This window comes from Carassius auratus, chromosome 41 (genome assembly GCF_003368295.1).
Source record: "Carassius auratus strain Wakin chromosome 41, ASM336829v1, whole genome shotgun sequence".
Classification (NCBI taxonomy): domain Eukaryota; kingdom Metazoa; phylum Chordata; class Actinopteri; order Cypriniformes; family Cyprinidae; genus Carassius; species Carassius auratus.
The window spans coordinates 10,200,067-10,222,948 of record NC_039283.1 but is presented as its reverse complement, the minus strand read 5'-3'; the positions used below and the strand labels follow the sequence as shown (position 1 = coordinate 10,222,948).

At 37.1% G+C, this 22,882-nt stretch overlaps 1 protein-coding gene across 5 annotated transcripts in view; it reads left to right on the top strand.

The window, feature by feature from the left end:
* Window positions 1-20,525, top strand: part of macf1b (microtubule actin crosslinking factor 1b) — a 28,621-nt gene extending 8,096 nt beyond the window's left edge. For 4 of the 5 annotated variants that reach the window (XM_026228872.1, XM_026228871.1, XM_026228870.1 and 1 more), the window contains 31 exons: window positions 1,141-1,248; window positions 1,345-1,563; window positions 2,033-2,236; window positions 3,211-3,442; window positions 3,566-3,792; window positions 4,102-4,224; window positions 4,332-4,433; window positions 5,208-5,309; window positions 5,413-5,577; window positions 5,660-5,815; window positions 6,763-6,960; window positions 7,099-7,227; window positions 7,337-7,507; window positions 8,520-8,675; window positions 8,756-8,962; window positions 9,061-9,180; window positions 9,828-9,997; window positions 10,071-10,230; window positions 10,310-10,504; window positions 12,316-12,441; window positions 12,608-12,751; window positions 12,930-13,118; window positions 14,258-14,372; window positions 14,460-14,626; window positions 14,719-14,881; window positions 15,275-15,429; window positions 15,506-15,580; window positions 16,056-16,173; window positions 16,415-16,581; window positions 16,705-16,816; window positions 17,918-20,525. In XM_026228872.1, coding sequence (XP_026084657.1) covers window positions 1,141-1,248; window positions 1,345-1,563; window positions 2,033-2,236; window positions 3,211-3,442; window positions 3,566-3,792; window positions 4,102-4,224; window positions 4,332-4,433; window positions 5,208-5,309; window positions 5,413-5,577; window positions 5,660-5,815; window positions 6,763-6,960; window positions 7,099-7,227; window positions 7,337-7,507; window positions 8,520-8,675; window positions 8,756-8,962; window positions 9,061-9,180; window positions 9,828-9,997; window positions 10,071-10,230; window positions 10,310-10,504; window positions 12,316-12,441; window positions 12,608-12,751; window positions 12,930-13,118; window positions 14,258-14,372; window positions 14,460-14,626; window positions 14,719-14,881; window positions 15,275-15,429; window positions 15,506-15,580; window positions 16,056-16,173; window positions 16,415-16,581; window positions 16,705-16,816; window positions 17,918-17,943 — 4,701 coding nt within the window. In that variant the 3' untranslated portion in view covers window positions 17,944-20,525. The remainder of the gene's footprint in view (window positions 1-1,140; window positions 1,249-1,344; window positions 1,564-2,032; window positions 2,237-3,210; window positions 3,443-3,565; window positions 3,793-4,101; window positions 4,225-4,331; window positions 4,434-5,207; window positions 5,310-5,412; window positions 5,578-5,659; window positions 5,816-6,762; window positions 6,961-7,098; window positions 7,228-7,336; window positions 7,508-8,519; window positions 8,676-8,755; window positions 8,963-9,060; window positions 9,181-9,827; window positions 9,998-10,070; window positions 10,231-10,309; window positions 10,505-12,315; window positions 12,442-12,607; window positions 12,752-12,929; window positions 13,119-14,257; window positions 14,373-14,459; window positions 14,627-14,718; window positions 14,882-15,274; window positions 15,430-15,505; window positions 15,581-16,055; window positions 16,174-16,414; window positions 16,582-16,704; window positions 16,817-17,917) is intronic. The other variant, XM_026228874.1, reaches the window with a different exon arrangement.
* Window positions 20,526-22,882: the final 2,357 nt, after the last annotated feature.

Genomic DNA, 22,882 nt, shown 5'->3' with positions numbered 1-22,882 from the left:
AATATGATGGCATACCAATCAGCTAATCAACTTAAAACACCTGCAAAGTTTTCCTGAGCCTTCAAAATAGTCTCTGACAATCATTGACACTTTTCACAAGGTTTGTATGTCACAAAAAGTAATTGCCAATAAGCTGCCTGTTCACAGAGTGCTGTATCCAAGCATGTTAACAGAAAGTTGAGTGGGAATAAAAAGTGTGAAAGAAAAAGATGCACAATGAACGAGAGAACCACAGTCTTGTGAGGATTGTCAAGCAAACCGGATTCAAGAATTTTAGCGAATTTCACAAGGATTGCACTGAGACTGGGGTCAAGGCATCTAGAGCCACCACACAAAAGTGTCAAGGAATTTGGCTACAGTTGTTGTATTTCTCTTGTTAAGCCACTCCTGTACCACAGACAATGTCAGAGACATCTTTCCTGGGCTAAGGAGAAGAAGAAATAGACTGTTGCCATTGGGCTATGGTATAGTATATTATATATAGTAAGTAAGGGCCATATTTATGATAGTAAGTTTTGTATTTCATTTGGAAAACAAGGTCCTAGAGTCTGGAGGAAGGCTGGAGAAGCTCATAGCCCAAGTTGCTTGAAGACCAGTGTTAAGTTTCCACAGTCTGTGATGATTTGGGGTGCAATGTTATCTGCTAGTGTTGGTCCATTGTTTTTGAAAACAAAAGTCACTGCACCCCTTTACCAATAAATCTTGGAGCACTTCATGCTTCCTTTTGGTGACCAGCTTTTTGAAGATGTTGATTTCATTTTCCAGCAGAATTTGGCACCTACCCTCACTGCCAAAAGCAAATGGAGCCCCTACCAAGTATTGAGTACATGTACAGTAAATGAACATACTTTCTAGAAGGCCAACAATTCACTAAATGTTTTTTATTGGTTTTATGAAGTATTCTAATTTGTGAATTGGTGGGTTTTTGCTAAATATGAGCCCAAATCATCACAATTAAAAGTACCATAGATTAAAACTTCTTCAGTCTGTGTGCATTGAATTTAATACAGGAGTTTCACAATTTGAGTTGAATCACTGAAATGAACTTTCCCTCAACATTCTAATTTATCGAGAAGCACCTGTACTACAAATGCTGTAAAAAGCTTCAAAATGGTTCAAATAATGTCTGTTTTTCTGCAGATACTTGCTGTAGAGATTCTGCAGCACAAGTTTAACATTGAGAAAATGGTCAAGATTTTGGAACTCCTGCAAACGTACACTGAGGATGGGGAGACACTGAGACTCCAGGTAAGCTACGTTCATTCTTAGTACCTTTTTTAATATTTTGGCATAAGAACCTAGACAAGAACCAACATATTACTAATATCTTTTTTTCCTACAAAGTCTTCTATAGACACCTTACAGGAGCAGTGTCAGGTCACTACTGCCACTAATTCGCATGTCGTGCTTCAGCTGGAGCATGCTCAGTCGCTCTTGTCTCAGTTCTCAGAGGGCTATGCTGAGGTGTTACCATGGTTAGAAGAAACCAAAGCCCTTATTGGTCAGTTTACACTGAACACCATCAGCTACGAGGCTTTCCGAGAACAACAGGACCTCTTACAGGTACTAAACAACCTGCTTCTTCAGAGAAATTGTTAATAATTGTTAATAATTGTTGTGTAGTATACAGTATTCACTCAAAAACTGAATAACCATCTGACTATGTTCAGTATCTTAATGGACACAGTTCATAGGAAAATTCTTTAACTTTATAATGCAATCATTAGACTTGATTAGTAGTTTCATGTAAAGTAATATATAAACCAATGGGTAGCACTTTATTTTACAGTCCTGTTCCTCATGTACATACTATGTACTTATTATAGTAATTACAATAACTATGTAATAACTAGGTACTAACCCTGAACCTACCCCTAAACCTAACCCTACCCCATGTAGTTACCTTGTATTACCAGAACTTTCTTAGATAAATACACTGTAAGTACACTATAAGTACATGTTAGTACACGTACTGTAAAATAAAGTGCAACCAACCAATGTTTGATCATGGGGCTCCATTACTTCTAAACAGGGCATCAGGGAGTCCATAGCAGAGCATAAGCCGCTGATAGCACGACTGATCATGCTGGCCTGGCGTCTATCAGACCTGAATGCAGCTCAGGGACAGGAGTTCTGCCAGAAAGCTAGGGACACTGAAGAGCAGCACCTGGCAATCAGAGACAGGGTTCGAGAAGCTGCTGGAGTACTGGAGGAGTCTCTGCCCCGCTATACACAGGTGACACACATGTAGATTCAATGCTGATTCCTGGTGCATATGATCAAATATTTAGTTTATCCTATTGAAATATAGAAAACAACTGTAGAAGTAGTTTAAATACTGTGAAAGCCAGATGTGTTTTGAAGGCCTCATGGCCAACATGACTGTGAGAGACGTCACACAGGAAAGAATGGGATTATAGCTTGAGATTTTAGCTATTTACTGATACTAAGATACTCTTTTTTTAGCCACATGGCCTTCTGCATGTTCTTTGGATAAAAATGATTGGTCAAATACTCCAAATAATCACTTTGTTATATGTTTTGACATAGGCTAGTTGGCAGTTTACCACCCTTACACAGAGAACAAGAGTATTGGCAGGAAAACACCTAAAATAAAATCATTGTAAACTGTATAAAACTGAGCTGAGACTGAGATGGTCAGATGTTATGCAGACATCTCAGCTTTATTGTCTTCTTACAATAAGGTATCATTTTGACGTCTGAAACTCTGCCTTCTGAGCATTATTTTGCAAGATAGTAAAGACCTTTCTCCACAATACATACTGGAGAATGCAGCTGTAGTTTCGCTTAACATGGTTTCTAGCTATAAATCAGATGTTCTTGAACTTGAATAAGTCACAGAGAGGACCTACTTCTAATGAGTGTCCTAGAACCCTATGGTATGAGAAGGGAAGAACCAGAGGATGAGATTACTGTACCAAACATTTGTAAAGGATTAAAAAATTAACCTGTTGTTAAAAGCTTTTTGAATAACATTTATCAGTTTATACCTTTCCAGGGATTCAAACTCATGAACTTGGTGTTGCTAATGCCATGCTCAACTGAGCTACAGCAACGCCACCTTATACTGATATAAATTGTTTTCAAAGAAGCCATATGTTTTGCTAAAGTGGAATAGAAAGACATTATTGTAACAATTTGGCTGCATAAATGCTAGTTCGCTCCTGACACTCTGTATGTCCATGTCAGCTGAATGAGAGGATGACTCTGATTGGAGAGAGACTGGAGCGTCTGTGTAGTCACCTGCAGGCCTCAACAGCTCTTCAAGGCCTCACCCCAAGAATTCAGGAGCAGCTACAGGACAACAAGCACACTTTGTCTGAGCTCTCCAAAATGGATCTGGACCTTAGCAGTGTGAGAACACAGGCCCAGGAGCTCATGACTAACACAGGGGCTCTTGGGGACAGTTCCATTGGCACAGGTACCTCAAGCACTTTATGTATCACATGCATCTCCTGGCACATACAGCATTACATGACAAAACATGTCATAAGCACTTTGTTTCAAAAGCATTGTCTGTCTGTTATGATCTTGGTCATTTCAGCCATTCAAGAGCGGGTTTGCAGTCTATCAAGCCGCTGGGAAGAGGCTCAAAGGCAAGCTCAAGAGAAGGAGAAGTGGCTTCTCAATCTCCTGGATCTGGCAGTCAGGTTCTGGAATGAAGTGAGTGACACGACAGCTGGACTGAATGATGCCCAGCAGGCTGTTCTGGACCTCAACTCCAGTCGATCAGATTCAGAAACCATCCGACAGAGCCTGGAGACCATGCAGGTAGGATGCAAACATGATACTGTTGTCATTGTTTCCCTGCTCTATGCTGGTCCAGACTGGCTGGTTTATTGCTATTCTAGCTGGTGAACCAGAAATGCTGAAAATACTTGTGAGGCTGGTTGACCAGAGTAATCTTACTAGTTTTGCTTTAGCATGCTGGTGACTAGCGCCCAAAACAGAACATATGCACATTGCCTTGTTTTGGTCTTTCAGCAAGGTTATTTAAGGATATTTCCTCATTGCGTCCTGAAAGTTTTGAATCAACTCTTTGCCTCACACCATCCGAACTCTCTTATCCTGCCTTCTCAGACACTCAGGGAGGACATTGATTCTCTGCAAGGTGACCTGGACACACTGGGAATTCTGGGAATGGAACTCATGTCAGCTTGTGGTGACACAGACAAACCAGAGGTCACCAAAAGTTTGGATGAGGTTTGTATTTGAAATTGAAATGAGACTAACCCCCCTAGAAACTGCTGTAGGATTACATAATGCACTTAATTGTTTATATTTCACTATCCAGTGGTCTTTCTCCACAGCTTTATGGCACATGGAACAATCTCAGTAAGATCTGGACAGAGTGCAACAGAAAGTTAGAAGAATGTTTGCGAATGGCTCTTCATTACCAGGACAGCATGCAGGTGAGTTAGCCACAAGAAACAGACCTCATTTCCTTTCAAAAATTCCAAATGTAGGATGAAATCCTCTTTTTAATGGACGCCGTGGCTGGGGTTTCTAAATAACTTAAAATGTCCAGGTTTTTTCCCCATACTGTGCTCTCTACAGTCCTCATAAATTATATGCAGAAGTATTTACATTGCTTTTATTGTTCGTTGTAGATCTGTATTTCTCGCAAACCACAATTGGTCTATTATATACAATGCTATGCATACTATAAGGCTTACTAATTTTCAATCGTTACCTTAAGTAAGTACCTTACCTTAAGGGGCGGTCGTGGCCTAATGGTTAGAAACCCAAAGGTCACAGGTTTGAGTCTTGGTATTTGTAAACACAAATTCCTAGTATTGTACACATCATTATCAAGTATGAAAACAACAGAAAAAAGGCAGAACCTGAAATTTTAGGCTACCTAATGAATTCGGTACTTACTGTAGAAGTGGTTTCTTGTCTCATCCAGTGATGTTAGCGATGTAGTATTTCAATATGCATGCCTCTGTGTGGTTGTAGTGATGAGTCTCTCACAGACTGGCCAGTTGCCTGCCAATTGGCAGGGCTTTTGGCTGCCCTTCTGAGAGAGGCCAACGCTAGCTGTAGAGAATTTGGATTAAATTCAATGAAATCTCTTGCTGGTTACACTGACTTTATGAGACCATGGAAGAAACTGTATTCATATGTACTGTAGGATGGATCAAGAGAATATTACAAATGTTTAAAAATAAGTCCTTCTCTTGAAGGGACTCTTTGAGTGGCTGAAGTCTGCAGAGCTGAAATCCACCGAGGAGTTCTCAGTGGGATCTGACCTGGGATCAGTTAAAGAGCAGCTGTGTGACCTGAAGGTTAGATCACACTTACAACTTACCTTGGATGCTGAAAACTGAATTCTCACAATCAGATTTCCTCAGAGCTTTTATGGTCATGCCATCATCACCTCTCTTTCAGGAATTTAAGCGAGAGCTCTATCAGAAGAAGATCGAGATTGAGAGTCTAAACCATCGCTTTGTGTGTCGTCTCTCCCCGGGCACCGAGCGGCCTGGGTCCATCTCCCCACTGGGTGACTTCCGCCAGCGATGGGACAACTTGGAATCAGAGACTGTCAGCAGACAGGTAAAATCTCAGCTAAATGGAAATAAATATATACTGTTTCATCAGAATGGTACTTCAGTGAGAGCCCTGTGTTTTCGAGCAGCACCAGTTGGAGTGTGCACTGCTGGGCTTGGGTCAGTTCCAGAACACGCTCGATGAGCTGCACGCCTGGCTCTCCCACACAGCTGACCTACTGCAGGCCTTTCAGCCAATCAGCATTGACCTGCAGACCTGTGAGATAGAGCTAGCCAAGCACAAGGTACAAACTCAAACTCCAAGTTGTTTTATGTGCACATTCTTGCGCCAATGTCGTGTCCTCACTTTCACAATGATTTATGCTTGTTTCCAATGAAACACTAGTTTGACTTAGTTTGACTAGTTAGAAACACGATACTTACTGAATGCTGCATGGTATTTACTCTATCCCAACTAACAAGGAATGTTCTCGGTTCGTTCTGGAAAGGTTCTCTCAAAGTTATGAGCAAAAATCCCACAACAGTTCCAAGTACAAAAACTCATGGAATGTTTCATTTCAGGAACCTTTTAGATGGATGTTTATCTAGCGTTTTATGTTCCTACTTGTTTCAAAATGTCCAGAGAACATACAAAAATAACATTCCCATAATACTTGCAAGCAACGTTCGCATAACCAAGAAAAAATAATAAAAAATACACATACCTAAACTGAACAACTACCTTACAAACTACTAATAAGCAGCAAATGAGGAGTTTATTAAGGCAAAACTGGATGTTTTCCTAACTAAATGACAACATTCTTAAAACATGTTTTTGCTAGCTGGGATGCTGGCTACTACTTTTAGAAATAGAAAGTGAAAGAGCCACGTAAGACATATTCCTGGATCAGCATCTTTTGTTAATCCTGGAACAACATTACTGTCCAAAAACATAGACCTTACCCTATCCCTACCCATATCTTATCCCTAATATCTGAGGGGAAATGATAGCTGAATAGCAAAGGTACAGAAGAAGCATGTAACCCTGGTTGAAAGACTAAAACTGACATTTCCAACAAGGATGCTGATCCAGAAACACTTTATACTTGGTGAAATCATGTTTACCTATATGGTCATAGAATAACAAAGATTAAAGTCATCAGCTAGCCAGCATTCAATAATAAAAAATATTAAGCCCTATATGCCAGCCTCTGCTTGCTGCTTACAAAAGTGCTTTGTTTTGTGCATTTAGGTTCTGTGGAATGATGTGATGTCCCATGTGCACACGGTAGACTCTCTGAACCTGGCTGGCAGAAACCTGATGGAGTCTGGAGCGGGAGAAAGTTCACATGTCCTGCAGACTCGTCTGGAACAGCTGAACGAACGCTGGGAATTTGTGCGCTGTGAGACAGAGCGCAGACAGCTAGAGCTGGAAAATAACCTCAGTCAGGTGACCAGCAAATACAAGAGATTACAGAATTCAAGTTTCAGTCCCATTGTGCTTTATGTCTCCATTCCCCTTTCTTCAAAAAACATGATCCTTAACTGTGCTGAAAATCCTGTGGTGTATTTTATAACTGGGTTTCAGGTTCAGGATGTGACCATGGAGATCCAGGATCTCCTGCAGTGGCTGGAGCACACAGACCTGAGGCTGTCGTCCAGTAAGACGGTGTGGGGAATGCCAGACTCTGCCAGCGAGAGACTGAGCGCTCATTTGGTATGAGGACTTTAGTTCTGCATGCTGAACATTTGGAGTCTTAACCCTGCAAACTCTGTTTATAAAACACAATCTTACACTGAAGTCTGACTTGTTTCTTGAACTGCAGGAGTTGTGTAATGAGATGGATTCTAAAATGCACGCCTACACAAATGTGCGCAACGCCATCCACAGGATGCTGGAGGGCAGTGAAGTGGCCCGGGGCTCCAGCACGGAGCATAGCTTATACATGCTGGAGCAGAAGTGGAGCGCTGTCTACGCGAAAATACAAGAAAGAAAGGTGATGCATAAGTATAGCCACCTATATCTACAGGTTTACAACATAGTATTGCATACAGTTTGAACAGTTTAATTTACTTGAATTTAAAAGCATTTTTACATATACATTATTGTTTACTGTATTCATAATTAAAAAGAAGAGTAACACTTCAAAATAACAACCTAGTAGTTAATGTCAGTTAAGACATTCACTTACCAATTAGCAATACTTTTGTTATAGTATTTATTCATCTTTGTTACTTATATTAATGTTAGTTAATAAAAACACAGTTCCTGCCAGCCCAGGTCCATTAAATTATATATAAATATACATACTTTTCATTGATAGTTCATGATAGCTTATGAAGTCAACTAATGTTAACAAATGGAACTTTATTACAAAGTGTAACCAAAGAAAGTAAAAATGTTATTTACTCCAAAAGTATGACTATGATGACCGGCTAACACTTCTAAAAGTAAAACGATTAAAATATTTATTTCTACTGGCTAAAAAAAAAAAAAAAAAAAAAAAATTAAAATACTTTTCTATTAACGTTTAAAGTATATGTGTATATATATATATATATATATATATATATATATATATATATATATATACAGAGAGAGAGAGAGAGAGAGAGAGAGAGACAGACAGAGTAAATTAAATTACCTAAATTACTTTTTATTATCTAAATTGTGTAATTATTATTTTTTATTAATTTAGATTTACAGCTTTATGTTATGATATGCAATTGCTTGGAAAGAGTGTGTGTGTGTGTGTGTGTGTGTGTGTGTGTGTGTGTGCATGTGTGTGTGTATGTGTGTTTGTTTTTCCCCCAGTTGTTTTTAAATGTTTAAGTATTTATTTATTTTAGTACATCAGGTTTAATAAAAATGAGAAATGTTGCTTGGGTAAGTTATTTTATTAATTTATTTCATAGTTTTATTTCAGGTAAATTTTATTTCATGCCAAGTAACAAAAATATTTTTATGGTCTTAGTTTAGTCAACTATAATATCCTTGATTTCTTTTAGGCAAAGTTAACAGAGGGTCTTGGTCTGGCCAAGGAGTTTAACAGTAATGTCCAGGACCTGCTGACTAAAATGGCCAAGTGTGAGGAGACCATAAACGCTCTGTCTGTGCCCAGCTTCATCCTGGACACCGTCTGCGCTCAGCTTCAGGAGCACAGGGTACATGCGTGTGTGTGTGTGTGTGTGTGTGTGTGTGTGCTGCTGTGAGTGTCTGTGTGATCCAGTCGTGCTGTCTCTAGGTGCTGGTAGGTGAGGTGCAGTCTTACGGTGAGAGGAAGACGAGCGTGGAGACCGCTGCCACACGTCTGTCGGAGCTCAGCAGGAAGGAAGACTGTGATGTGGTGCAGAACCTGATCATGACCGTTCAGGACCGATACAAGAAACTCCTCCAGCACACCTCAGACCGGGGGAAAACACTCGAGGACGTCAAAAGACATGCGAAACAGGTATCGACTTCTCATATGAACTACAACACTGACAGAAAGACCTGTTTCCAGGAAATCACTTGGCAAATTCTTATGGTCTGTGCTTTTGACCTCCACAGTTCAGTGAATCATGGCACTTGCTGGTGGACTGGATGACGGAGGTTGAGCAGACGCTGGACACACACAAAGAGATCTCTGTGTCACAGGAAGAGATCAAACAACAGCTCACTGAACAGAAGGTACGTCACATCTCAGACTCGGTGAGGACTCTGAGGCTAATGTGAGAGGGTTTCGGCTCAGGAGACGGTTTGCCCTTTAGACCAGCGCTGCATTGACACTGCAAATAATTTCCAGCAAACATTGGTTTTCTTTGAGATATCTTAAATTGTGTTTAAAAAAACTCTTAGTACGCTATAAAAATGATTGACTTTGAATTAGCACTTCTCTACATTAAACTGAATTTGTTAACATAAAATTTTGAAGTAGAAAGACTGAAATAGTATTTTATAGTCACATACTCCAATAATTTCATCTCTGAAAGTCATTTCTACAGTGTAGTTTTGGAAGCATCTGAGTGTTGGAAAAAAGTTATATACTTAGTATGTATTTTGTGAGATATAAACTATATAAAAGTTGGGGGAAATAAATGTCAGAATGTTAAGATATAAATTTAGAATTGCACAATGTCAACTTATAATTCCATGAAAGAAAAAAAATCTAAAGTGTGAAACATAAACTTGCAAAAAAATAAAAATAAAATGAATTGCATAATGTAAATCAGAATGCACAATTTCAACAACTGTGAGAACAAAGTCCAAAGTGTGAGATATAAACTCAGAACTGGGAGAAAAAAGTAAGAATTGTGAGTGGATTTGTGTGTTTTCAGGAGTTCCAGAAGCTGCTCCGCTCGAAGCGGCCGATGTACGAGGCCTGTCTGAAGAGTGGCCGCTCGCTGCAGGAGAAAGCCCAGAGTCCTGAAGACACGCAGCACCTAGAGAACATGGTGTCTGAGCTCAGAGACTCATGGGACACCATCAGCGGCAAATCCAGCGAGAGGTGAGCAGACCGGAGCTCTGTAGTGTGCTGTGAGTCTGCTTCTGAGCTCTGAACGCTGCTCTTCTGTCCCAAGGCAGCACAAGCTGGAAGAGGCTCTGCTGTTTTCAGGCAGATTCACTGACGCTCTGCAGGCTCTTAATGACTGGCTGTACAGAGCCGAGCCACAGCTGGCTGAAGATGTGCCTGTCTGTGGGGAAAAAGAGCTGGTCAGCAATCTGATGGACAAGCACAAGGTACAGCACGTCTCAGCATATACTGACTCTGAGTGTTTGAGCTGCTGCAGGTGAGCTCTGCTCCTCCTCTGATGCGCAGGTGTTCCAGCGGGAGCTCGGGAAGCGTGCCAGCTGTATCCGCACACTGAAGCGCTCGGTCAGGGATCTGACGCGGAGCAGCACGGCCGATGCACACTGGCTGCAGGAGCAGATGGAGGAGCTGGAGAGCCGCTGGGAGGCTGTGTGTAAACTCTCTGTGTCCAGACAGACTCGACTAGAGGCCGCGCTGCAGCAGGTGCCAGCACACACCCCGAGAGGACACACACATTTACATTACAGTCATACATTCCCCTGACACTTTAACCAAACACATTCAGGGTACTGTAGTGTTGTTACTGTCAAACTAAATCTATGCTTTTTAAATGTACATTCATTGAAATAAAACAAATTTTAATAGAAATTAAATCAAATATAATTTTTATTAATTTTATTAATTTTATTGCAGATAGTTGCAAAGGTAAAATTTTTATTATATTAAATACTAAATTATTAATAATTAATTAATAATTAATTAATTATTAATTAATATGAAGTATATTATACTAAAGTAACTGATAGTACTGATAGTGATACATTTTTATAACATATATATATATTATTATTTTTTTTAATCCCAACATATTGCTCACTACTGAAACTTATTAAGTTGTTAGCTGCAAAGGCAAAGTTTCTTTTTTTTTTTTCTTTTTTTTGTTTAAATTGAAGAATGTCTACTAAAATGTCTAAAACTAAAATAAAAATGATTAAAATACATATTTAAAAAATATATATTTATAAAAACAACTAAAACAGATTACTACACTGAAAAAGATACATTCATTGAAATAAAACAAATTTTAACAGAAATTAAATCAAATATAATTTTTATTAATTTCATTAATTTTATTGTAGATAGTTGCAAAGGTAAAATTTTTATTATATTAAATACTAAATTATTAATAATTAATTAATAATTAATTAATTATTTATTAATATGAAGTATATTATACTAAAGTAACTGATAGTACTGATAGTGATACATTTTTCTAACATATATATATATATATATATATATATATATATATATATATATATTGAATCCCAACATATCGCTCACTACTGAAACTTAGTTAAGTTGTTAGCTGCAAAGGCAAAGTTTCTTTTTTTTTTTTGTTTAAATTAAAGAATGTCTACTAAAATGTCTAAAACTAAAATAAAAATGATTAAAATACATATTTAAAAAATATATATTTATAAAAACAACTAAAACAGATTACTACACTGAAAAAGATTACTAAAACTTTAACTACAATTAAAATGAAAATGTAAAATGTGAAAATATAAACAAATTCAAAATATTGAGAAATACAAAGTATGGTAATACTAAAATAACATTCAGTTTTTGTACATTCAGACATATCGTACACTATAGAAATAAAACAGAACATCAATAACTTATTTAATTTCTGTTAGTAGTGTAGGCAAAATTTCTACTTTTCTTTTAGTTTAAGTTGAAGTACTAAAACTGAAATATAAATTAATTAAATACATTTTTAAACTAATAAAATTACTAAAACACACAAATGATTTTACTACAATTAAATTGAAAACACACAAAAAAAATAAGTTTGGTAATGCTAAAATATCACTGTACATGTTTCCCCCCTTACAATTCACATTGTACATTTGATAATAAAAACATATTGCTGCACTAAAATAGAATAAAAATTTTAATGAAATATAATTATTATTTTTTTCAGCTAATTGTGAAGACAAAATGTATCTTTTAATTTAAGTTGTAATACTAAAATTAATAAAATCGTAATAAAATTAATAAAAGACATTATAAAATAATGTTTTATATAAATCTACTAAAACACAAAATATACTATTTCTAACTAAAATGAAAATGAAAACGTAAACCAAAACAAAAATTCAATTGATTAATTCCAGAAGTATAATAATTCCAAAATAATACTGTACTGTATGTCTTTTTTCCTTGATGGTGATGAATGTTTGTGAGGTAGATTCAGACATATTTGATAATCCCAACACATTCGTTCTCAGGCGGAGGAGTTCGATGGGATGGTTCACTCGTTCCTGGAACATCTTTCGGATGTTGAGAGGGTCCTGAAGTATGGAGTGCTGCCTGAGGAAGAGCAGGGTCTTCTGGCATTTCACACCTGTCACCAGGTACAGAGGACATGTTTTTTTTTAAAAAGGGTCTTAAAACATACCTTTTTAAAAATTATTTTATTGTTTAGATTTCTAATATTAAAATCATTGTTTAGTTTAAATTGCCGTCATGAGTTTCACATGAATCACATGAGATTCATATTAGTGTCTTTGTGATCTGCAGGAGTCGATGAGCTCCTTGAACGCTCAGCAGACGGCCCTGGAGAACATTCACAGACTGGGCGAGGAGATCCTGTCCTCCTGCCATCCAGACTCTGTCATCACCATCAAATCATGGATCAACATCACAAAGACTCGCTACGAAGAGGTGAGACCAGTTATATGATTATAGTTAGGTTTACTTGATTTGTAGAAAAAAAAAATCTAAGCTATTAATCAGACAGCAGAAAAACACTGCGGTCTCTGTTGTGTTGAGCTGTGCTCTGTATATCCTGACTGTGTGTAGAGGTACGAGTGTGTTATATGAGTGTGATTTCATGGCTCAGGTCCAGACATGGGCGAAGCAGCAGGCCGAGAGGATCCAGAGCACGCTGTCTGCTCTCGAGGCAGAGAGAGAAGAGATCCAGCGATTACTGGACTGGATCTCCTCCGCTGAAGAGACTCTCAGTCTGAAGGAGCAGGAGCCACTGCCTGAGGACCTCGAGCTCACCGCAGATCTTATCACACAACACACGGTAATAACACCCAATTACTATCCATTCACATTAGACTTCAAAAATAGATGACAATTGAAAATAAAAAAAAATAAAGTCAAACAGTGGAGTAAATGACATAATTATCATCTGTTTAAGAAAAGCATAAATATAAATATGATCAAAGTCAGTCTTTATCTTGAAAGTCCTCTTCCTATTTTTTTTACCTTCTTTGAGCTTCAAAATTATTGCTCTGATTGCTTTTTTTATCTAAATGTTATATGCCAACTTTTCCTTTCCTATTTGGAATTATGCTCTTTTGTATCCTGTTTTCCAGTGTCAAGGGTCTCAAAAAAAATAAAAAAATAAAAAAAAGTGAAGTTATCAATAAGCAACTTTTCAAAACATCAACAAAATTATGTAATCTCAAAAATGCTTATGTGAGATGCACTGTCACAATCAGATGCATATACATTAGAGTTATAGTTAACAAAAAAATAACATAACTGTAACGAGGAGTCAGGGACATTCGGATCTATGTGCAATGTTTATTAAGAACTCGTTGTGATAACAGCTAGGGTTCAGACAATAGCGTCAGCGATATCAGAGACAATCAAAGACAGGGTCGATTACCAAGTCGTGGGCAGAGCAAAGGCTCAGTAAGGCAGGCAGCAGAGAATCGTCAGGATCAGAACAATTCATGGTAATGCATGGAAAGTCAGGCAGGGATAAACGCTCAGAAATGTCAGACAGGCAAAACAAGAATTCGCACTGTGTGTGTGTTTGGCTGCAGCTTAAATAGGGCGTGGAATGAGGAACACCTTGTGGTGATTAGTCCAAGGTACGGGGCTGCTGGGTAATGTAGTCCATAAGAATGTCAGTATTCCGGTGAAGGTTCCCTCCGTTGGCTGTCGGAGAGAGCCACAGAGGCCTGAGTCGTAAGAGGTAGATTAAAAACATGTAATAACAATGACAAAAACACAACAGAATAAAGAAAATATATATTTAAACACTTGATAAAAAAAAAACTATAACTGTGTGTCATAATGATACTAAATTAACACTGATGTGCATAGAGCCACAATTATAAAATCTGAGCAGTTTTGCTTCTAAAAAGTTCAAAACTAAACCATGATGAAGGTTTCAGGTCAGGTAATCCTACTGTTTTTTTTTTTTTGCAGGATTTCATGGATGAGATGAAAGGGAAGGTACCAGAAATTGAAAACGCCACAAAATCCTGTAAACACAAGCTGGTTCCCAAGCAGCAGGTTTCTCCCAGTCGCAAGGCCCCGGCAAGTGAGTAAAGAATCTGTGAGATCCGCTGCTGTGATTACTGTGTGCATGTTTTCGGCTGTAATCTCTGTGGACTGTATTTACTCATAGAGAGGAGAGGCACAGTGAAACCCCCGCCATCTGTTCCTCTTCCACTGGAGAAGCTGGACCCTCAGACACCTGTGATGTGTCAGCTGGTGAGTCAATGGAGGAAACTCTGGCTCCTGGCCCACGGCAGACAGAGCAGACTAGAGGAACATCTGCAGAGGCTGAAAGAGGTGATCAAGACCGTTCTGTAACTTTGATAAAAGAATACATCTGTGTTTGAATCCATGTGATTGTCTAAGAACTGTCTCTTTAACTCATGCAGCTGGAGGAGTTCGCTAATTTTGACTTCAACATCTGGCGGAAAAGATACATGCAGTGGATAAGTCACCTCAAATCCCGGATACTGGATGTTTTCCGTAGCATTGATCGAGATCAGGACGGCCGGATCACTCACAAGGAGTTCATCGACAGCGTGCTGGCCTCTAGTGAGCATTAAAACTCTTGCTTGCTGATTTGAGTTTTTTTGGGTGGATACACTTATACAAAATAATATATGTACATGTATTACTTTTCCATATATGAAATTTATTATCATATGAAGTAAAAACATATATGAAAGTGTCAGAAATGGGAACAATTTAATTTGATTTATATTTATGATATATATATATCATATGTATATGTACATATTGTATATGCTGTATGTGTTTTATATAGCCTATGGTATAAGCATTTCTTCCTCCATGCAGAGAACGTATTTGAAAATTATATAGTGCCTTGTCGATAACATATATGGCAATATTGCTCTTAATACAGGGGTAATAATAGTATGGGTATATATGTAACTGTTTGCAATATTTGACTTTGCATATGTACAGAGTTTCCCACCAACTCTCTGGAAATGACTGCGGTTGCTAACATATTTGATGTTAACGCCGATGGATTCATTGACTACTATGAATTTGTGAGTGCCCTCCATCCAAGCCGAGACCCTTACAGAAAGACAATAGATGCAGACCAAATCAATGAGGAGGTGTGTGTAGTTTCTATATTCTATCTACATTGAGTATTCCTGAAAAAGACAACTAACAGAAACCTGACTTCTGCAGGTGAGTCGTCAGGTCTCTCAGTGCAACTGTCCAAAGAGATTTCTAGTGGAGCAAATTAGCTCAAATCGCTACAGGGTGAGTGGAAATCTGTTTTTCAGTACAAATAATGCTGTCTATACCTGATATATACACCTGGTCTTGGGTGATCTGATCACAAGTAATCAGGTGACGTAGATCGCTACTGTGTCTCCCCATTTGTATACATGTGAACGCTGCCATCCAAACAAGAAGAAGTCCATTTTCATGCAATATCTGGTGTGGTTTAACTGTTAAATGAACATAACGTGGACCAAAGACATCTAAATGAACCAATTAATCCTAAAAAGCACAGAATGCACAAGCATAACTGGTTCTTCTCATCACAGGAGATGCAGTTTAAATGCAAAACAAACCTGGTCTAAATGGACTAAAACCAGAACCAACGAGTATATGCATGCTCAGATCAGATGTTAATACCAGGTGTAAATGCAGCAGCACAGCTAAATATTCATGACTGCATGCCTGATGATATCAAATGATGCTTTTCATTTAAACCTGTGATCTTCACCAGTTTGGCGACTCTCAGCAGTTGCGGATGGTTCGTATCCTCAGAAGCACTCTGATGGTTCGAGTAGGCGGTGGATGGACGGCATTAGATGAGTTTCTAGTGAAGAATGACCCCTGCAGAGGTGAATATCTCACAATAATTCAAAATCTGCTTATTGTGGATGAAATCAGAGGACAAACAATATACTGACAGCTTGTAATATTATCTAATGGGTCGCACTTCAGAGCAATTCTTACTATTAACTAACTATTAACTACAACTTTTGCTTCAGTAAACTCCTAATTTCCTGCTTATTAATAACACTTATTTAGCAAGTGTAGTGTGAGTAAAGATTTTATGCATCATTCCTTCTGCACACACAGTAAAGGGACGCACAAACCTGAAGATAAAGGAGAAGTATCTCTCTCCGGACGGGTTCGAGGCGTCGGGCCGCAGAGGCAGTGCTAAAGGCCTGACCGTCAGCAGATCTAACTCCAGTCTGAGTTTATACAGCAGCGCTTCGGCTCCCAGCAGCCCACTGACACGCAAGGTACAGCAGCTGACCGCTCACTAACCAACCACATTCATACAATACTGAGATGCTCCAAATGTTTCTATGTGTCACTGCTCAGACTGATTTTTATGAAGTAACTCCATTTTTGTCCTGACATAGGCATTGCTACGCAGAAGTTTCTCTGGTGAGAGGTGCATTCGACCCAGGAGCTCTATCGCAGCTTTAGGGAGCGACCATTTCTCTGCCGACATCGACTCTCCTTCACCTACAGGTTACTGCAGACTGCATTTGTTTTATGTCTGGGGATATGTTTTGGGATATGGTTAAAAGAAATGAAAGAAATCTGTCAGTTTAATTTATTTGATAAAAAAAAATACATGAAATATTATTGCAATTTAAAGTAGCTGTTTTCGATGTATGGTATTTTGTAAAATGTAATTAATTTTATGTATTTTCAACATCATTGATCCAAGCTTCAGTGTCATGTGATCCCTCAGAAATCAGTCTAATATGTGACCTTGGACCACAAAACATGAAGCTGAATAAATAATCTTTCCATTGATGTATGGTTTGTTAGGAGGACAATATTTGGCTGAGATACAACTATTTTAAAATCTGCAAAAAAGTCGAAATATTGAGAAAAATGCCCTGGATAGTTGTCCAAATGAAGTCCTTAGCAGTGCATATTACTTATCAAAAATTTGTTTTAATATATTTATGGTAGGAAATTTACAAAATAACTTCATGAAACATGATCTTTACTTAATACCCTACTGATTTTTGGCATAAAAGAAAAATCAATAATTTTGACCCATAAAATGTATTTTTGGCTATTGCTACAAAAACATCCATCATACTTAAGACTGGTTTTGTGCTCCAGGGACACATATTCTGATTTACTGCTCAAGAAACATTTCTGATTATTATCAGTGTTGAAAACAGTTGAGCTGTCGAATATTTTTGTTGAAACCGTAAAGCATTTTATAATTCAGGGTTCACAGAAGAATAGAAAGTTCAAAAGAACAGCATTTATTTGAAATGGAAAACTTTTGTAACATTAGAAATGTCTTCCTTGTCACTTTTGATCTTTTAATGCGACCTTAGTGAACAAAAGTATTAATATCTTTAAAAAAACAACAACAAACCTGTTCTAATCCTAAACTTCGGAACATTAGTGTAAATTCTCTAAAAAGCTTTAATATCTCAAGAACATTATTACCGTTATTTTATTTTTTTTTAAATATATTTTCACGATCAAAACATTATTCTTAATTCACATTTTGCGACCTTTAAGACTTTTGGGACCTTTTTCTCTTCTTTTTTTAAGCCGAGTCCAAATAGGTTGAGTGATTTTGTAGTTTGTTTTCTTTAGAAGAGGCAGAAAGACCACCAACATGACTACATCTTGTCCAATACCATGAGCTCAACCAGGCAGGCGTTCCTGATCCACAGGATGGACAGAAAGCACCCGAGCAGGCCTCAGATCAGTGGACACGCTCAGACACAGCTCTCATGGCTGATCACTAGTGCTCTGAGGTGTGTTACACCAACCCTTTCATAAAACATTGGTTTGTACCTTCACAGACTTTGTTTTTACAATGAGGACTCCTTTCTTTGTGAGTAACGAGAGACCGCTGGAATGTTTTGCATGGGATTGAGCAGCACGACGCCTGTAGTATCAAAGAGCAATAGCTTATGTAGTGCTTTACACAGCATATATCCACAGATCTCTTTGTTTTCTGTAGTTGCCTGATGTAGGGACACATGTTCAATCTGACCCTGCATCCTCAAGAATAAAGCCCAGTTTCACCCCACAGTTAGTGATGCAAAATACAAACCAAAACACTGCTGTCTTATGGGTTAGGCTTTATGATAAGCTCTGCTTTGGGGTCTATTTTATCGTTTTGTGTAAGTGTTGCTATTCTATCCTCAGGTTTGAAGTGTTAGAATATTTTTAGAATATGAATTTAAAGACCACATGAAATATACTGTTTGACACCATTAGCGATAGCAAATAGTAAGAAATGGTTCACGGTGGTGAATGAGCCCATGAAATACATGACTATGCCCAAATAGAAAACATCATTTTTCACATGACATGTCCACAAGAGGCGCTATATAATTTTTCTTTCCAAATAGAACGGTCTAAAGGCTGATGCTATATAGTGTGTTAAAATGTCCCTGAAAAAGTTAAAGGTGATGGTGGCAATGTTTTATCATGGCATTTAGTCAATGAAATCAAACCTATATTGTTTACAAAAGCAAATGTGAGATAAAAACACATTTGCTGAAGCATGCATGCCAGTTTAGCTTGCTAATTACTTTACCAGGTGTGCTACCGAGCAAGTTTACTGTATCAGAAATGCCACACATATGGAGCTGTTTATGTGATGCAAATGTCAAAATGTATTAGTTTACAAATAATGCAATATATGTTAAATTAATTCTGTATTCAACAGAGTACTGTGCAAGAACCCATGCAAAAAAATGCATTTATTCATTAATATAATCATGATTTGTGTGAAAAGCAACAAAATTGTTGGCGTTTACTGCCTCTAGTGTTCATTCATTCATCTGGAAACTGCAGCAAAATGTATGTATAGGTACCTTTTTGCAGTTTTAGAGACATGTAAGCAGAGTCACGTTTAACTGTACTGTAAGTGTTGTATCTGCCATGATTCTTTTGATAAACACTTTACCAACTCTGAAAGTTGGAGCTTCAGGAAATCCACTTACTACTGTAAACATGGTGGTGTAAATTCAATCATTCCAACATGACTTGGACGTTGACGTAGAAAAGAAACCGTCATTTCATGAGGTCTTTAAAAACTTGATTGTTCTTGAGCTTTGAGTCAGTTTAGCGATCTTCTTTAGCGTTTTAGTATTGTTTACTGTATGCCTATCTAAATTTCCACCTCAGTGTTTGTAAAATGTATTTTAGTGTAATTTCCGGTATATAGACATCTGTAGAGTAAGTTTTTTTTTTTTTTTCATTAAAACTGTTTTATTTGATTTTGAATAATCATGCCACCGGTTGTAATAACTTCCTCTGAGGATATGAAAGTGTAGGTCTCAATGAGATTAGCTGAATTAATACTCATTTCAAATGCTCCTTTATCAGCGCCAGCTATGATATGATTTTTTTTTTTTTAAAGCCAAACAAAACCACATTGATATGACCTGCTTTTTTACAGTGTCCTGCTCAGGGCAAAGCCTGCTGTATAAATTTTTTGCCTTAAACCTATTTGTGAATGTCCTGGGTCGAATTCTTATACCATTGTACCAAGTGTTATGGATATAGCATTTGATTCGATTACATATCAGATATGTGTGTCTTTTAATTTTGTGCATATGCAGCTCGGTTCTCTTAATTTTGGAGAGTCAAAATGGGTTTTGAGGGTTCGGGATTGCAGCATTTGGGTTTTTCTTGGCAGATGTACTTTTCGCTTTGCTTTACTCTGTTCCATCTGAGAATCATCAAATGAAGCCATTAATATTAAAACATATGTCCAGAAATAATAGGCCAAAAATATGGTGTATATATTTACATATTGAGGTGGACAGTGTTTAAACACTGAGCAGTGCTACTGTACAAAGTAAAATGGACTGTAATGATTGTCTTATTGTCAGCAAAAAATAATAATAATGTCTGGCAGTGTTTGATTATCCATACAAAATCCTTTTGACACTCAAAATCCATTTCACGTCTGTGATTATTCATCAATGCTGGTTTATATAATCCATTTCTGGAAAGAGATCCGGTTCTGCTATGCACCTGCTTTTATTGTACTGTATATCTCTGATGCTGTAAATAATGGTATGTTCAGTAGCATTATTGCTTGTTTACTGTACGTTTCTGATCTTGTAAAATAAGGTTATATAGAATTTGTGTTCAGTGCTGAATGACTTTTAGAGCCTAGTTGTGGAATGACACTAATTATAACATTATATATCTGTTCAAATAAAATGTTTTATAGAAAGTTGTGTATAAAATGGTCTTTAAACTGCTTGTGTACTTTTGCAAAACACAGAACTAAGAAAAGTCCCAGCTGATGAAATGTGAAGGATATATATATATTGATTTTTCACTGCTATTTTTCACACTTTTCAATGTGTTGTGGTTTGGCATTAATGGAAATGTGTTTAAACTTAACAGACAATGTCCTCACAAAAAAATTACAATCTTAAGATGAATGACACCAAATGCTAAGTACAGAATATGCAGACTTTTTTCATTTTAAACACAGCAAAGAGAATTAAGTGAATTTGGAAGATTAAAAGGAATATTCTACATGAAATCATGACTCAGGTGAGTTTTCTGCACTGAAGACATCGAGAACTATTGTCTGTTTGACAGATGCCTTATGTTCCTGTCCAGTTTATTATGATATTTAAAGAAAACATTTTACTGCATTAAAAGCACTGAAAAAAAAAAGTTTATTTTAACTGTAAATCAACAGTAAAATCCTACTTAACTGGTTAATGGTAGGTTTCCATAATATCTATGTTTAAAACTGTAAGAGATCTAAGTTGCATTTAATGCAATTTTACAGTAAAACACCATTATATTTACAGTTTTTGGCAGTGAATAAGAACAAGGCATCTTACAATGGGAAAACTGTAAACTGACATTCCCAGAATTCCCTGTGTGGCAGCCCTACATTTTATGGTATTTCATCAAATTGTTTTAAATATTTGTTATCAGACATTTACATTAGGGTTTAGTGTTACGTATTATGATGTTTAACGACTGTTCACTGCATTATTTTAGTGTTTTGATGGTGTTGGTTGTTTGTGTTCGTTTATTTTAGTGTTTTAATGCTGTTCTGTTTATTGGCACCATCTGTATATTTAGCTTTTGGAAAGCTATTTGTGATGAGCTTTCATAAATCTTGTGTTTTTCTCTTTACCACCTGTTTTTTTAAGGTGATTGTCAGTATATTGTAAAGGTAAGAGCAGATTTGATAACACTCTATTTTAAGGTGTCATTGTTATATATGTTACCTTTACTTACAATTATAATAACAATCAATTATGCACAATAGCATGCAAGTACCCCTAATCCAAACCCTAATCCTAACCCTAACCCCGGAGTAAGTACATGTTAATCAATATTACTCAGTACTTATATGTATAATTACACTGGAACAAGGACACCTTAAAATAAAGTGTAACTGCAGATTATAATAACAGCGTAGCCTTGGTGATTCAGCAGAAAAAGACTTTAGATAATTTTAAATGTAACTTATTTTTGTGTTTGTTTTTTACAGTTTTTGCAAATATGTTTACAAAGCAGCCAGGTGTTGTTTTTTTAGTTGTTTGTTGTTGTTGTTTTGTTTTGTTTTTGTTTTTCTTCAAAACTTGCTCTACAAAGTGGGCTCATAGTATGTGCTAATTCTGCTGTGTCTCACACCGGATTGTTTTAGGTTTATTGGGGGATGTTATATTCTCATACTATCTTCTCTAGCCTCAACATTTTTTGTGTACTCCATGCCGTTCAAGGGTATTATGAATCCTAACAACTCTCGCTGTGAGGCCTTGGAGCAGCCGATCTCAACAAATGACCAAGGAGCTGGACTCCTGGCAGATATGAAGTTCAGAAAAAGTGTCACAGATAATACTAAAACAATTTCCATATGTACCAGAATAGAATAAAAGTGCAAAAAAGAATGTTACTTTGACTGGGGATAGCGCAGAAATAGTCAAGATTTTAGTCATTTTTGCAATGGTGCAATACATGAATGAAATGTTATCCTCAATGAAATGTTGTCCTCCAAATGAATGATTACATTTATTAGTAATCCTCGGGAGTAATGGAGTACAAATCAGTGATCAGAGCAGTTCCAATGACTCTCATACTAAATCTTGACAAACAAACTTTATTCCCCCTAGCAAATGTCTTTTTCAAATGCCAGTTTCTAAATAATAAATGATTTTGCTTCGCATGTGTGTAGGATCCTGTGTGTAGGATTATGTGACCATAAAGGCTTTCAGGATCTCATTAAGCATGCATATTTTATAAACTAGTGATTTTTGTCTTTTGTCATAATAGAAGGACAGTCAGCTTCAGAAAATAGGAGTGCAGTGTTTAATGGACATGCAATCCATTCAGAAAGACAGATCTTTAAAAGCCTTGCCTGACACATGACTTGAGTAACAGGTGGTGAATGACAGAGCCAGTTTAGACCCACTCTAACCAATATATTATATAATGTAACTACAATAAATAATTAAATATTTGTTTAAAAGACATTTAAAGAGCAGTTAGTTGTTGTTTATTTTTGTAATGAAAGCAACAAAAGATTTTGGAAGAGATCTATGACAGTATGAACTAAAT